This window comes from Archocentrus centrarchus, chromosome 14 (genome assembly GCF_007364275.1).
Source record: "Archocentrus centrarchus isolate MPI-CPG fArcCen1 chromosome 14, fArcCen1, whole genome shotgun sequence".
NCBI lineage: Eukaryota > Metazoa > Chordata > Actinopteri > Cichliformes > Cichlidae > Archocentrus > Archocentrus centrarchus.
This window is the reverse complement of record NC_044359.1, coordinates 14698492-14715741: the sequence shown is the minus strand read 5'-3', so window position 1 is coordinate 14715741 and position 17250 is coordinate 14698492. Positions and strand designations below refer to the sequence as shown.

The following is a 17250-nucleotide window of genomic DNA, read 5'->3' as shown; positions in this document are numbered from 1 at the left end:
GATAGACGTCGCAATACCAATTGACAGCAAGAAGAAGGCACATGAGAAGCTCAATAAATACCATGGACTGAGAGAAGAGCTAGAGAGGATGTGGAAGGTGAAGATAACCATGGTCCCAGTGGTAATCAGAACACTCGGGGCAGTGACCCCCAAACTCGGAGAATGGCTTCAGCAGATTCCAGGAATGACATACGAGATCTCTGTCCAGAAGAGCGCAGTCCTGGGAACAGCTAAGATACTGCGCAGGACCCTGAAGCTCCCAGGCCTCTGGTAGAGGACCCGAGCTTGGAGGACAAAAGATTGCCCTCAGGGCGAGCTGGGATTTTTATATACAGTACCAGTAAAAAGTTTGGACACACTTACCCATTCCATATAGTATAATTCAATTAACCTAACCCTAACCATTCGCACTATCTGGTTAACCCTAAGCCTTAATCTAACCTTTAACTGAATGTTAACCCTAAAATGTCACAGACACTTTTTGTCATTAAAGCAAAGTCAAAATCCTGCAAATGTAATTGTACAGATTTATGTACCCACATTATGAGTAATACAAGCAAACGTCCACACATGCAAAACCCTCCCAGCTTGCTCTCAGACCATCTAATTTCACAGTGAGTCACCAAATGTAATAGCTCCCTATTGCTAACAATGATGATCAAAAATAATGTCATCTCTAATATATCTTAAATAACACCAATAAGAACTTTCCACATATATCTGATTGATTTGACCGACTTCTTCTAACATTCAGTGCTAACATGGTTGTTTCCTGGTGAAATTTTGCAAATAATAAGTAGCTTTCTATATTTAAATAAAAAGAAGTTAAAGTACATGTTTAAGAGATAACTAAGGCTTTCATAGAAACTCTCGGTAAATACTCATTCTCTCTGAGTCGGCTGAATTTATGCATTGAATGTCTGCCTGCTGTACTTGCAGATTTCCCATCTAAGGCCTGGCATCATTCAGTGTGGCTGTAATGAGAGATGGAAGTGGGAGTAGTATGCTGTTTATTTCAACCATCTGTGACTGGCCTGAAAATTTCCCTTTAATAGTTTTCTCTGCACTGCACAGGAAGAAAATAACTGCGCTGCCAGTTGATCTGTATCAAGGAAGAGGGGTGCTCGCGAAGTTGCTCGCTTTTTCAAGTGAAAAATTAAAAATCTCTCTGATATAATGCCTCTCTTTGAAAAACCATAAATTATTAATGTTGCTGCTGTGCTCGTGGAGTGAATGTTTGTGTATGTTTTTAATTTGCTAATGTGAAACTAAAAGGAGTTTAAAAACATAGAAAACAAAAACATAATCTGGAAATTGTGACAACTGCACCAGCATGTTTGATGAAAAGCCAGGAAATATGACATTATAACCCTAAAATAATAAATCTGAATTCTGATAAGATGGTTTCCAAAACTGCTCTTCTGGACTTTGTCTGGAATTGAAAAATAATTAATTCAAATAGCCTATGTTGATATTGTGACCTGAAATGCAGGCACAGTGCACAAACCACGGATGGATGTGTCTGTTGATGGTCTTGCTGTATGTTTTGGAAGAAGCTACACCAGTGAATCAAGTGCCCTTTGGGGACAAAAAAAGCTAAAGTGAAATTAATTTTGTTAGCACAAGCAGGTTCAACTCCGTACAGGTGGTCAGTCGTCTGCTCTATAAATAGCAGCACAGTAGGGAGTGTTGTAGTGCTCACATGTATTTATGAAGACGCTGCCGACATGGCCTACTTCTGGGTGACTGCTCAAGTCCCAGTTGGGCACACACACCTCCCCCCTCTCTCGCTGTCTCTCTTGCTGTGTGTGTCTGTTTGTACGTTTGTCTTTTATAAGGATTTTTGTAGTACTTATATATTTAAGAATTTCGTTTATGGTAATGTTTTGTGCAAAAGCATAATTAAAAGTTTTAAAGTGCTTTAAAAACCCACATAACACCATATCTCATAGAAAGGCATTAATACCACTAAAAGCACTGAATACAGGATGAGACTGTGAATCATTACCAAACCAAAAGAAGGGCATTTTAGTATGAATGTTTTAGTGACTTTACTGCTTAAAATGTATCTGATGTGTTTGATTGCCTCCATGGCTCTGCTATTGTAGATTACAGTTACTGTAAAACTGATGGAAATTAGAGTGAACACTGAAATAGAAAAGTAATGGCATAATTTCCTCAGAGGTAGGGCACATACAACAGTGAAGGAATACCCCTGAAAATGCAGTTTTGCTCATGGCAAGGTTGGTTAAGCGTGGACAGATGAACTACAAAGAAAAATAAAAGCCTGCTGAAGGCATTAGATTGTAATAAATAAATAATATTGCCAAAAGTATTCACTCACCCACCCAAATCATTGAATTCAGGTGTTCTAATCACATCCATGTCCACAGGTGTTTCAAACCAAGCACCAATGCAGACGGACTGTTTCTACAAACATTTGTGAAAGAATGGGTCGCTCTCAGGAGCTCAGTGAATTCCAGCATGGTACTGTGATAGGATGCCACCTCTACAACAAGTTTAGTCATGAAATTTACTTGCTGCTAAATATTTCACAGTCAATTGTTAGTGGTATTGTAACAAAGTGGAAGCAAGTTGGGCTCAGCCCCTTAGTTCCAGTGAAAGGAATTCTTAATGCTTCAGCATACCAAGACATTTTTTTAAGCCTGTCATGTCTGGCAGATCTTGCAAGCAGAACTGTGATCTGAATGCATTGTTGTGCCAAACGTATTTGCTATTTCAAGATGAGCTCTATAGGTTCTCTATAGGCTCCTCTTGTCAGTGTGTGACCCTTTATTTTATTTGAGTTATTTTTAACATACTGTGTGACAAATTGTGCCAGAGCTGACAGGCTTAGGAAAAAGTAGTAGTAGAAAAAAGAGAGAGAGAAAGAGAAAGAGAAAGAGAGAGAGGAAAAAAAGAGAATAGACAGAAAATAGAAAAAAAATGGGAAAGAGCACAAATACGTAAACCAAATAGTTCATCACTTGTTAAACATAAAAGATACTGACAATACTTGCAAAATTAAAAATTGTGTGGGGAAAACAACAACAACAACAACAAAGAAGCATGGTTACACTAACCAACCATTTTGTGTTATGATTATGTGGGTGGGAGCTTCATGGAATGGTTTTCCATGGCCAAACAGCTGCATCCAAACTTTACATCACCAAGCACACTGCAAAGCAAAGTTTGGTGGAGGGGGGATTATGGTGTGGGGTTGATTTTCAGGAGTTGGGCTCGACCCCTTACTTCCAGTGAAAGGAACTCTTAATGCTTCAGCATACCAAGACATTTTGGATAATTTCATGCTCCCAACTTTGTGGGAACAGTTTGGGGATGGCCCCTTCCTGTTCCAACATGACTGTGCACCAGTGCACAAAGCAAGGTCCATAAAGACATGGATGTTTGAGTTTGGTGTGGAAGAACATGACTGGCCTGCACAGAGTCCTGACCTCAACCTGACAGAGCACCTTTGGGATGAATTAGAGCAGAGACTGTGAGCCAGGTCTTCTCATCCGACATCAGTGTCTGACCTCACAAGTGCACTTCTGGAAGATGGTTCAGAAACTCCCATAAACACACTCCTAAAACCTTGTGGAAAGCCTTCCCAGAAGAGTTGAAGCTATTAGAGCTTTAAAGGGTGGGCCAACATCATATTAAACCTTGTGGATTAAGAATGGGACATCACTCAAGGTCATATGTGTGTGAAGGCAGATGAGTGAATATGCTTGGCAATATAGTGTACATAAACTGGGCTCTCTGAGATGTATACTTCAAAATTTTGACCCACACTTCTTATATACAAGTCCTGCTTTGGTTCTGTAACACTTTTCACCATGCACTAACTGAATTCTGTATAAATAGAATTGATAGTGCTGACTGCTTTTGTCTCATGACATAAAGTTTTGATTATGTGAACTGTGATGCATCATGAAAAAGATCCCTCTTGGTAAAACTTCACTTGAAACAGAGAAGTGAAAATCCAAGCTCTGAAATGTCTATCAGTTGCAAATGCAACTAGTGCAATGTGCATACATGCATTAATTAACACCAACTGTAAACCAAAAGGCTTTTCACACACGAATTCCACCACTTCTCTGTGTGAGGATCTGTCAATGGCGCTGAAAAAAAAAGAAAGGAAAAAAAAAGACCTTCCATCCATTTTCTTCCGCTTAGGGGAAAACATAGGGAGGCGCTGTTGCTCATTTTACACAGCAAAGACAGAACGCTCTCAATATTTCAGCTCAGAGGTAGTTGCAGGCATTTATATGGATTTTGAATATATGTGTTTTAGCTTTGAATTTTAATTTGTAAAACGGTTCTAAAATGGAAGCTACTGATATGCTGCACGATAATAACGCACCGTGGAGACCTAAACATGTCCTGTAATGATGTATTCAAACTAAATGTCATGCAAATGGATTCAAGCTGCGGGTCAAATTACAGCACAGTGCTCCCGTTATAATAATGGCACAATGATGGATGGAACGTTTCTTCTTCTATGCACTGTAAGGCTAGTATTACAAATGATAAACATCAATATAGCAAACTTTAGTGTTATGTGTATTCAAATAGGGACAAATGATTTTTTCAGTGCAATTCTTACTTACACAGATGCCTGTGTTTGCGTGCGGATGCGTGTAGGAGAGAAGGGGCAACAGTGAAGACACCACCCAACTCTGTAGGGGAAGGGAGGCGGTACAAGTGTATGCAAGGGAGGATGAGGAGAAGGGGGTGAGATGCTTGCTTCAGTACCACGGACAGCTCCCGGTAACAGCAGCCAGCAGCCGGCTCGTCCTTTCTACTGCTTTGAAAAAGAAAGAAAAATTCAAAACTGAGATTTTAACACCTCTAGAGGACTAAAAAAAAATCGTAAATGTTTTTGAATAGGGATTTAGTTTAAAGCAGCTCGCACCAGGCGACATGTCTGTATGTGACAAGCTACAGACAAAATGATTAGAGGACTGTGTTTGCAATCTTTGCGAAGTTTCTCGTCACTGAAAGACATTTTTCCTCCTCCTGTCAGTCTCCACAACCTCAGTAGTCGTCTGCTCTTGAAAGGAAGTTGAAAAAAAAAAAAAAAAAAAAAAAAGAAAACAAAAGTGACAGCGTCGCATCTCCACCTTTCTGATTTTGGGCTTGATCCTAAAATAAGTTGTTCGACTTTTTTTCCCGTTTTTTTTCCCTGGTTGTCTGCGTTTGTGGAAACGGACATATATCTGTTGGATATTACTTTCAAAAGCAAAAAAAAAAAAAAAAAAAAAAAAAAAAAAAAAAAAAAAAAAAAAAAGGCAAGTGTCTTTTTTTCCTGTTCGGTGAAATAGCCTTCTTCCAGCATTCGCCGGTTTTCCATGTTTGCTCTTTTCCCAGGGGCGATGGGAGTCCCACAACCACTAATGTAGTCAGCTTTTTTGATGCGCCAGGATACATTTGTCCCCTCTTTCAACGGTGATTCTTTCCTCCATTCAAGTTGCTCTTTTCAGTTTTGTCAATTTAAAGACTACGAACTGACATCTCCCTCTCCATTTTCGACAACTGTTAAAGACTGGTAGGTGATAATGGCAGTGCAGCCATGAAAAATGCTTATTCAGATCGTTGTGAGATGAACTTGGAGGTCCTGCGTCAAAATAACAGGGGACACGGCTCGGATAACTTTTGACACTGATCCATCGCTTTTTTTTTTCTTTCTTTTTTTGAGACTTGCCTTTGAAAGAGGTGTGCAGCCTGCTTGTAGCTGTTCATGACGGAAACGATGGCGCTGAGTCTAAACTGCAGGACTAACCCCAAAGAGCAGGCGTCAGTTCAGAACAGTTTCCCAGATGTTGTTGAATTAAACGTAGGGGGACAGGTTTATTACACGCGTCACTCAACTTTGGTGAGCACACCGAATTCGCTGCTTGGTAAGCTATTTTCCTCTAAAAAAGACGCATCTAATGACTTGGCGAGAGACCCCAAGGGTCGTTATTTCATTGACAGAGATGGGTTTTTATTCCGATACGTGTTGGACTACCTCCGGGATAAGCAAGTTGTCCTCCCGGACCACTTCCCGGAGAGGGGAAGGCTCAGAAAAGAGGCAGAATACTTTCAGCTGCCCGACCTGGTGAAGCTCCTGACCCCTGAGGACATCAAGCAAAGCCCGGACGACTACTTTCACAGCGACTATGAAGATGGATCCCAGGGTAGCGATCACCGGCAGTGCCCGCCACCCTCTCTCGTTCCCGCGGACAGAAAGAGCGGTTTTATCACGGTGGGGTACCGGGGGTCGTGCACCATGGGCCGTGAGAGTCAGAGTGATGCCAAGTTCAGGAGGGGACCTCGGATACTAGTATGCGGCAGGGTAGCCCTGGCTAAAGAAGTGTTTGGGGAGACTCTGAACGAGAGTAGAGACCCGGACAGGACCCCGGATCGGTACACCTCCCGGTTTTACCTCAAGTTCAAGCATCTGGAGAGAGCCTTTGACATGCTGTCGGAGTGCGGTTTCCAAATGGTGGCCTGCAACTCCTCAGTCACAGCTTCGTTCGTCAACCAGCACACAGAGGACAAGATCTGGTCCAGCTACACAGAATACGTTTTCTATCGTAAGTTACATCATTGATTTTGTCAACAAAAGGTCACTATTCACACGCATGCACACACACAAACTTGGAACGCCGCTAGAAGGCGCACATGGGTTGTCAGCCGGCGTGAGAGCAACATCTGGTTGTGGGGATGGGTGGGCCTAACTGGCTGTGGACCCTTGAATGGTATAAGCGTGCCAGTCACTTTATTGTGGCGACTGGCAAAGGCAGAGTGGTGAGACCCGTTTGTTTGCATGACATTGCTTTTATACGTGCCCTTTTGACAGTGCATTTGCTTGTTGGCTAGCAGCCTGGTAGATTTCCATGATAGGGAAAGATTATATAGAAATACCCTACATTGGATCCACATTTCTGTGCCGTCCAAATAGCCTGAATCTTCATCTTTAAATGCAAGTCTCAAGTTTTTGTCTGAGCTTTGGAAACCCATTATAACTGAGGTTAAACAAAGGTGTTCTACATCTCTCTGGAAGCAGTGAAACCTTTGCAGCTAACATATGATTGACAGCCTGGTCCCTGTTCTGATTCTGGTGTGGTCAAACCTATTACAGCATGCTGCAGCGTTCAGTGGCTGTTATATTTCAAAATTTCACAACCATCTGAGCCAAGGCAGTTGTGAGAACAGTGATTCATCAATGCTTGCCATTTCTTACCATGGTACAATTTGCTATTCCACCCCCTCTCTACTTTTATCCAGCCCATTCTTTCAATTTCTTGCATTTCCTTGTTGCTTTTGCTATTGCTTTCCTTCCATTTCACCATCTTTGCTGCTCAGTAGCTCCTGGCGGAGTGGTAGTAAAGAAGATATCATCATGACTGTTATACTGGCTCTCATAAGATTTTATGATGCAACAAAATAATCCATATTCTTTAATCTGAAACTATATAATCACAAACCTCATAGTGATACTGTGAATGTGCTTATGTTCTCAGTACTTAACTACTTAAAGCTTTTGCTACATAACTCCTGAACTGGTTGCAGGGGCCATTTATTTTGAGAAACCATGAAAGATTCTGGAAATAAAAAGGCCTCAGATTTGACTTATTTCAGCCTGTCTGACCAAATAATGGCAAATTTATCAAATGGGAAAATATTGCATAGTGAACCCCCCCCCCCCCCCCCCCCAAAAAAAACAAAACAAAAAAAAACCAAAACAAAACATACAAACCAACAAACAAACCCTATATTTTATGATTTATAATGTTTCTGACTCTGAACTGTGCAGATATACTGTAAGACAAAACATACAACAACCAAACTATATACATAAATACTGTAGAATCCTATGTTAGTCATAGAATAGTTGCCATCCCCTTCAGTGGCTACATGTGGAAATACAGTTTGGTCCATACATTTTTGGAAAATTGCAATTTTTAGATAAATCTTATTTTTAATTAAAAAAATGTTTGTTGAATGGATGTTTTATCTTAACCAAGGAAAAAAAATACTGCAGTAATGCAGTTAAAGTTGTCTTCTGTGGTCAGTTCATTCCTTCTTTATAGGAATGTACCAGACTGTTGATTTGACCATTCCTAAAGTATTTTCTTTCTATCTCTGTGACAGGTTTATTTGGATTTTTCAGCCTAATGGTGACTCCCTTCAATTGCATGGGCAAGTCCTAAAAAGTTAGTGCAATTCTTTTATGAAACTTCTCGAATTAAAGCTGAAAGTCTGCCCTTCAAGCACATCTTGATTGTTTGATTTAAAATCAGCTCTAGCAGTATACAGAGGTAAAATTACAAAAGAAAAAAGTGTCACTGTCCAAAAGCTTATGGTAGTACAAATGTATGTATGAATGGTTTTTCTTTTTCAAAACACAGAAATATTAATGTCAAGTCTTGTTACATAAGCAAGGTACGACAAACGACATAATGCTGACTAAAGATGTAAATCAATCATTTAGAAGCTGACAACCATCTTGAGATAATTGTCCCAGCTTTCATTATATCACAAATAAAAGAAAATACGTTTCTATGTGCTCAAAAAAAGGTTACACTTAAAAAAAATAGTAGGAGTTGTGACCCTGACTCTGAGTTTTCAAGTGTATAGTGAACAGATGTAAGGTTTGCTAATAATTACATTATATCCTATGTAGACTATAGACTGGCATACTTTTTTATCCATCCATCCATCCATCCATCCATCCATCCATCCATCCATCCATCCATCCATCCATCCATCCATCCATCCATCCATCCATCCTTTCTTTCTTCCTTCCTTCCATCCATCCTCTTCTGCTTATCCTTAAGCATGGCAGCAGCCATGTTCTGATTTCCTGTTCCACCCTTACTCCCAAGACATTTGTAATTACACAGCAGACAATTTTCATCCTTTTAAAAACTGTAATAAAGCACTGGACACTGTTTATACTCATAAGATTTTTTTATTTCAATAGGAAGCCATCAAATCCAGTTTTTAGTACCTCAGTGCTCAGTGCCCAATCCTCCAGATGTTTGGCATGTGAAGACAGTTGCAAGCTAATCTGCTAACATTGCTACATTTAATATAAATTCAAAAAATGTGTAACTTTTTTAGCATGTCCAGTCAATAAAAGAAAGCTCAGAATATCTTTTATTACATTTTAGAATAAACTTCAAAGTTTTGAGCAGTGACACAACTTGTCATTGTGGATTAGATTTGTACACCACTATTTTAAAAGCATTTAAAATCAAATAGTCAAGATATGATTGAAGTGCAGACTTTCAGCTTTAATTCAAGGGCTTTAACAAAAGTATCACATTAACTTAGGACTTACAGCAGTTGTCATACCTAGTCCACCATTTTCAGAGGCTCAAAAGTAATTGGACAAACTAGTAGAACCAGTAGAATAAGCAGAGTGTAGCATTGTACACTTCAGCATTCATCCCGCTACTTCTATCAGTAGTCGCATCATTAATAAACCCTAGTGACACCACCTTTGACAGATGATGTGGCATGTTTCAGATCATGAGCCGTTTCTCTCCTTCATCCTTTTTTCCCTCACATCATTGGTGTACAAGCTAATCTTGGTTTCATTTGTCTGATTTCAAAACTGTGCATGCTACTTTAAATGTTTTTTTTCCTGTTCTTGAGTGTAACCAGTGTTAAGGACCTTGTTTTAAATCCTCTGTGGTCCCATTCATGAAGGCGTCTCTTGGTTGTAAAAGCTGAAGATGATATGCCTGCCTCTTTGAGAGTATTCCTGACTTGGCTAGATGTCAAGTTGCTTTTCTTAACCAAGGAAAGAATTTTGCAGTCATCCACTTTAGTTGTCTTCTGTGGTCTTTCAGGCTTTTTTGGTGTTGCTGAGCTGGTCAGTGCATTAATTCATTTAAAGAACTGCACCAAATTGTTGATCTGACCATACCTGAAGTTTTTTTTCTGTCTCTGTGAGTGGCTTATTTGGGGTGGGTTGGGGTTCAGACTAATTATGACTTCCTTCAGTTTGACATCTCTCTGGACCTCTATTCAGATTCCAATGAAAGTTGAAATCACCTCCAGGTCTTTTATTTGCATAATCTGTCATAAAATAATGAGGGAAGAGTTGTCACTTGGCCATAAAACTGCTTGTCATTCAGTTCCACTTACTCTGAAAACTATGTCTAAAAATGGATGGAATTACTAAACAGCTAATGCAAATATTTTGTTAAGCCACTTTAAAGCTGAAAGTCTGCACTTCAGTCACATCTTGATTAATTTACTGTCCAGTATCATAGTGTACAGATGCAAAATTACAAAAGCAAATTTGTCCTTGTCCAAAAACTGATGGACCTAAATGTATTCTTTTTCTCCATATCATTCCAATTATTCCTTGTAATGATTGGGATGGGGGCCAGAGGCCCTGGTTAAAAACCACAGAGTCATGCATTCAGCAGCAGTCTAAGGGGAAAGCAGCGCTAAATCACATCAGTCAAATAGTATAGCAAACAGGAATAATAAAAAATACAACAACAAAAAGCAAACAAAAATGAGAATGATTTTCTGGGCTGCGTCCAGAGCTCTGCATTAAAAGCCTGCATAAAGCACAACGGCTCGAAGGCTCTTGGCTCTCATAACCTTCAGAAGTAGCACTAACAAGCTAAATAAAGTGGTGGTGAGGGCTGCTGACACACAAACACACACACACACACACATACGCACACACACTATAGACACAAAAGTGCGTCTTGCTTATGCAATATCTGTGGACTGCCGCTGCCTTTTCTTGCTTACTGACAAACAACAAATGCTTCCTGGCTTTGTTGACAAATGTTCAGCTTGTTAGAGGCCACACGCTCAAAGGAGAGTTCACAAACAGTGGCAGATGTGCTTGGCCTGTACTTCACTTCACAGTAGATATGCACACAGGTAACATGGTAGTTTGGAGCTTGTATAATGCTGTAGTCATCCAGTGGATTAAATCAGTCACTGACAGGCGCATGTTTATCTGCCTGTCACATTTTTGGCTCACTCATCATTGGCCCTCACTCTTCCACCCCCTCTACACACACACACACACACACACACACACACACACACACACACACACACACACACACACACACACACACACACACACACACACACACACACACACACACACACACACACCATCCTCTCTCTCTTCCTCATCTTCCCTGTCTTTCTTCTGTCTCTTTTCCTTACATGTCGCCTCATTTTGCTATAGTCAGTCATACCCGACTGCTCTCTCTTGTCTTGGTTCCCGCTGTCCCTCTCGTCAGCTTCATTTTCCTCCGTGCGCTGCAGGGGTAAGGAGCGCTGTGGCGGCACCAGTTGCCTTTACATGCCTCACTGAAGCGTCGCGCCTTCTGTCTTGCTTCTTATTCACATCTTTGTCTTTATGTGTCCCCATAATTGTTTACTTTGTCTCCAGATTTTTCATTCCACATTTGCGGTATTTTATTGGCCTCTTTCTGTTTATGTACACTAAGTTATGCTTGTATATTTCTGTTTATTTTTCATTTGAGGCTATTTATTTTTTTGGGCATGTTTCAGATGGCAGTGTGCTTTTCACATTTTGCTGGCCGTTTAGGAAAGGTCTTTACTTGTTTCAGTTTGGCAATAACCCCTGCTCTAAGCAAGATCCATAAAGAAATTATTTTCCCACAATGTTCTGGAAAAACAAGCCTATTGTGTACAGAGCCCTGCCTTTAACCTTATTGAACATCTTTTGGATGAATTGCAGCATCAGCTGGTGGTCTTACCAATTTTACTACCTGACTTTACTTTGCTCATGTGGCTGAATGTGTGAAAATCCCTGCAGCTGGGTTCCAAAATCTTGTTAAGAGTCTTCCCTGAAAAGTGGAAGCTGTTATGGTATAACATGAATGCCTGTTGTTTTGTGATGAGATCTGCAAAAAACACATTTGCTGTCGGTGCAGTGTTCAACTGTTTATAGTGCTTTGGCCATGTAGTGAATCTAACTGACACATCCGTGTTAACTTTACTAGCTGTGAATCATTTCCCTTAGCCCTCACAATGGTTGCTTTGTTAAAATACTCTGCTGGACAATTAGATACAGTATGTTGCTAAAAGTATTTCCTTGTCTGATTTCACATGCATATGACCTTGAATGGAATTCCATTCTTAATCCACAGGGTTTAATATGCTGTCAGCCCACCCTTTGCATCTATAACAGCCTCAGCTCTTCTGGGAAGGCTTTCCACAAGGTTTAGGAGTGTGTTTATGGGAATTTTTGACTATTCCTCCAGAAGTGCATTTGTGAGGTCAGGCACTGATGTTGGATGAGAAGACCTGGCTCACAGTCTCCGCTGTAATTCATCCCAAAGGTGTTATGTCGGGTTGAGGTCAGGACTCTGTGCAAGTCAGTCAAGTTATTCCACACCAAACTTGCTCATCCATGTCTTTATAGTTCTTGCTTTGTGCATGGGTGCACAGTCATGTTGGAACAGGAAGGGGCCATCCCCAAACTGTTCCCACAAAGTTGGGAACATGAAATTGTCCAAAATGTCTTGATATGCTGAAGCATTAAGAGTTCCTTTTACTGGAAGTAAGGGGTCGAGCCCAACTCCTGAAAAACAACCCCACACCATAATCCTCCCTCCACCAAAGTTTGCTTTGCAGTGTGCTTGGTGATGAAAGGTTTGGATGCAGCTGTTTGGCCATGGAAAACCATTCCATGAAGCTCACTGTGCACTGTTCCTGAGCTAATCTGAAGGCCACATAAAGTTTGGAGGTCTGTAGTGATTGACTCTGCAGAAAATTGTTGACCTCTTTGCATTATGCACCTCAGCATCTGCTGACCCCACTCTGTGATTTTTACGTGGCCTACCACTTCATGACCGAGTTGCTGTCATTCCCTGTTGTTTCCACTTTGTTACAATACCACTAACAGGTGACTGTGGAATATTTAGTAGTGAAGAAATATCAGGACTGGATTTTATACACCTGTGGCCATGGAAGCAATTGCAACACCTGAATTCAATGATTTGGATGGGTGAGTGAATACTTTTGGCAATATAGTGTAAGTTACCTTTACAACCAGTGTTGTAGTGCCCCTGAGCAAATGACTTGCAGTTACTGAAAAAAGTACACCAATAGAAATTCACTTTTCACAAGATAAACATCCAATCATTTTTAAAGTAGTGCAGATGAATAAAAATGACACACTCACACAACTCACCCTTTAGTAAGTAATTAAGTAAGTAATTAGTAATTTTCATAATTTAAAAATACAAAAAAAAAACAGTCTCAGGGAAACTGCACATCTTCGCATTTATAAATTATAATTAGGATAAGTGGGGAAAAAAAATGGATGATGGATGGATGGATGGATGGATGGATGGATGGAGTTCCAAATGACCAAAGATATGAACCAGCTTATGGAGTGACAGGTGAAATATGTCTTAATTAAAATTTTGGTATCTTGGACCAGTGTTATCTTTGCTATTCGAGTGTGTGTATTCAATATGCCAGGATCTAAAGAGCTCTCAAAATATTTTGAGTCAATTATTTTACCTTGAGGGAAATCATCTACAAGTGGGGTAGTTTTCAAGCAACTGCCATTACTTTCAGGACTGGATGCACCAATAAATTCAACTCAGGAGGAGAAGGATGCAGAAAGAAGTCTCCAAAAACACTTAAATTCCATCACAGGATCTGCACATAACTTCAGCAATTTTTGTTGTCACAGTGCATCTATCGTTTTCTTGCCAAAGTAACAGTAGACTTGTTTGTGTGGGTCAAACAGTGCGTTTCAGGAGAAGCTACCAATATTGAAGCATAGTGTTGCAAATGTTTTGGCTCAGGCTATCTTTGCTGCTTAACTGACATGAATTTATGAGAGGTGCTGCCAGTGAGGTGTGAACAAATATACAAAATGCTTAGAAACTATCCCTGCTAAAGAGGAACATACTAACTAAGGTCAGAACATTTAACAGAAACCTTTATACTTTAATTAATAGCTATTGTTTCAAAGATGATCAGATGTTTGATTGTCCAAATATGTCTAAAGATGAATAATTTCTATTGCATTCACTTTTTTGACCTCTCAGTGATGGACGGCCTATGGGCAAAAGTCTATTTACAGTTACAAAATATCTGATAAAAATAGAAAGATTTTTTCATTAAAAATGAAGAAAAACTTCTTCTGATCTAGTCAGTTTGCTCCTAAATTCAGCCGTCTCTGACACTCCGTCTTATTTCTCTGCAAAGCTTAGCCTGCATTCCCTGAATATATTCAGTTGACTAAATCGAGCAGTTAGGTTTTTGGTGATACTAGATACACTATATTGCCAAAAAGTATTCACTCACCCATCCAAATCATTAATTTCAGGCCTTCCAGTCACTTCCATGGCCACAGGTGTATAAAATCAAGCACCTAAGCTTGCAGACTGCTTCTACAAAATGACATACATTTCTGAAAGAATGGGTTGCTCTCAGGACCACAGTGAATTCCAGCATGGTACCTTTATAGGATGCCTCCTGTGCACCTGTCCAGTTGTAATATTTCCTCACTCCTAAATATTCCACAGTCAACTGTTAGTGGTATTATAACAAAGTGAAAGCAATTGGGAATGACAGCAACTTGGTCACGTAAAATCACAGAGTGTGGTCAGCAGATGCTGAGGAGCATAGTGTGCAGAGATTGCCAACTTACTGCAGAGTCAATTGCTACAGACTTCCAAACTTCATGTGGTCTTCAGATTAGCTCAAGGTCATATGCATGGGAAGGCAGAGGAGCAAATACCTTTGGCAATATATTGTACATTCTCTTTCCAACTTTGTCAGCCTCCACTCAAAGACTTTGCATTTTCTTGCCAGAAGCTGAAACTCCTCTATCTCTTCCAGTCCTCTTTTTACTTCTATCTATTGCCCTGTATCCTACTCTCCTCTAATTGTATCTATCAGTCTCTTTTCTATTTCAGCCTGTTCAATTTCTGGACAGCCTCTGAAGCACTACAAGGCCAAAAGTATTTACCAATTTGTTGCATGGCTGAAGTGACTGATAATTATCTCTTAGGACAGTTATTTCAGTGAATTCACTGTAGGGTTTGCCCAGGTGACCACAACAGAACCACCAAACAAAACAACATCCTCCATGTGGCAAAAAAAGACATATTTAAAGTCTGCAGAAAATACAGTTTTTGGATCAGGAGTTTTTTTCCCCCAGGGTTTATTTTTACCTCTGCAGAACATGCCAGGGAGTGAATTATGTGTCATCACAAATGGTCACTTTCATATGACCATGAATGGTGGCGTGTGACACACTATGCCATTAGCTTTTTACACACACACGTGTAACTCCTTGTGTGGCAAATGTGATTTGGCAGGTGGCAGCAATTATGGTCTCTGTGTGTGTGTGTGTGTGTGTGTGTGTGTGTGTGTGTGTGTGTGTGTGTGTGTGTGTGTGTGTGTGTGTGTATGTGTGTGTGTGTGTGTGTGTGTATGTGTGTGTGTGTGTGTGTGTGTGTGTGTGTGATAATGCATGACCCATGTTGCAGTACCTGAGGCATTTGCACACCCGTTGAGCCGCCAGCTAAACACACCTGCACTCTACCACCATTTCATACACAGAAACACACACTCATCACCATATGAAACTACATCATGCTAATCCTGCAAGCTTTTCCCAGACCAGTCAGTGATGACATTAGCAGCCGCGGCCCCGTGCTGCAGGCCTGTAGGAAGTGATTAGCCAAGGAGCAGACAGGCCATGACAGCTCTGAGGAGAGTCTTGATAGAGACAGCTGCTACCCTGGCCTCAGCACCACAGGGGAGTCCACCACCACACACCTCAAGTCCGCATTATTTAGACTGAGAGAATGGAAGAGGAAGCAGGTGGAGAATACAGTTCAGTGCCAGAAAGAAGAGACAAATACGGCTTTTCTTCTTGCAAATACTTCTCCTTCAACAACTGCAACACTGGACCACCTTATATATCCAGCTGTAGTCAGAAGTTTATATACACTCATCATGGGCATGAATGTCACAGTAATTTGGGGCTTTTAATGATTTCTTTGAACTGTTCTTTTTGCAGGGTGGAATGATTGTACAGCATACATATTTAATGACTTTAAAAAACAAGAGTTGGGTGCACAAGTTTGAATTTATTTTAGATTTTCTCTAATCCACACAGGGCCAAGTATACATACCGGCTCAAAAATATACATACGCCCCCACTAATATTTGGTTAACTGTCCCTTAGCAAATTGCACCATAACCAGATGCTTTTGGTAGCCATCAACAAGTTTCTGGCATAATTATGGCTGGATGTTTGACCAGTATTCTTGGAAGAATTGTTAGAGTTCATTTAAACTGGTCGGTTTCCTGGCATGGATCCGATTCACAAATCTTCAGTAGGTTGTGGTCTGGGGTTTGGGAAGGCAATTCCAGAAGCTAAATGTTAGCCTGCTTTATCCATTCCAAAACCATTCCCAACCATTCCAAAATCAGTTTTGGTGTAACTGTAACTGTTGATTTGAAGCAAAGTTAAAGAATTTGGAGTGTCAAAAAGGAGTGAGATCTCATTTCAACATCAGACCATATGTGATATAGTTAACACAGAGTTCTACAGAAAAGTATATTCATAAGTGATTATTCAACTGCCAAATCATGTTAAAATTTTGGAAATTAGATTTTATGGTTCACAGTTTGAAGCTTCAGCAAGAGATGCAAGAGGATAACCACTGACCATCTACAGTGGACTTAAGAATTGGGATTATGATTTATGGCTTTTTTGCTCACTTTTATGGTGCCAGATTTAACCTGAATAGAGTTGATGGACTTTGTACTGAGTCACTGCTTCTCTATTTGCATTATTTTGGGTGTGGCAAGGAGGGAAATACGCTGTATGCCTGGGCGGGCGTAGCCCCTTTTCTCTATCATTCTAGAACAGTATTTAGGAATCAGCATTAGCCTAGGATTGATTAGTTAGTTAATGATGAGATCTCTGTGATTTAATGTTTTGATACATATTATTTTATTGAGCTGTATGCTTTGCCTCTGCTAAATTGCTTGAATAAAGTATCCTATCTGCATTTTGGTTCTCATACATTGTTCTAGTTCTTAAAAGTAACAAGTTCTTTTGGTCTATTTCCTTGGCCAATAAAATATTTCCTAGCCTTTTTACCAAATACCCAGATCATTAGATGAGGGCTGCCATTAATGGGTGTGGCTGTTTATCACATTCAAGTATTGGGGTTGCTAGTTGTTGCATCAGCAGAGGATAGT

General features: G+C 40.2%; 1 protein-coding gene across 1 annotated transcript in view; it reads left to right on the top strand.

Moving 5' to 3' along the window:
- The first annotated feature begins 5743 nt into the window (after positions 1-5743).
- kctd16b (potassium channel tetramerization domain containing 16b) overlaps positions 5744-17250 on the top strand; it is a 108658-nt gene continuing 97151 nt past the window's right edge. Inside the window, exon 1 of the mRNA XM_030746890.1 lies at positions 5744-6581. Within this exon, the coding sequence (XP_030602750.1) occupies positions 5744-6581 (838 nt within the window). The remainder of the gene's footprint in view (positions 6582-17250) is intronic.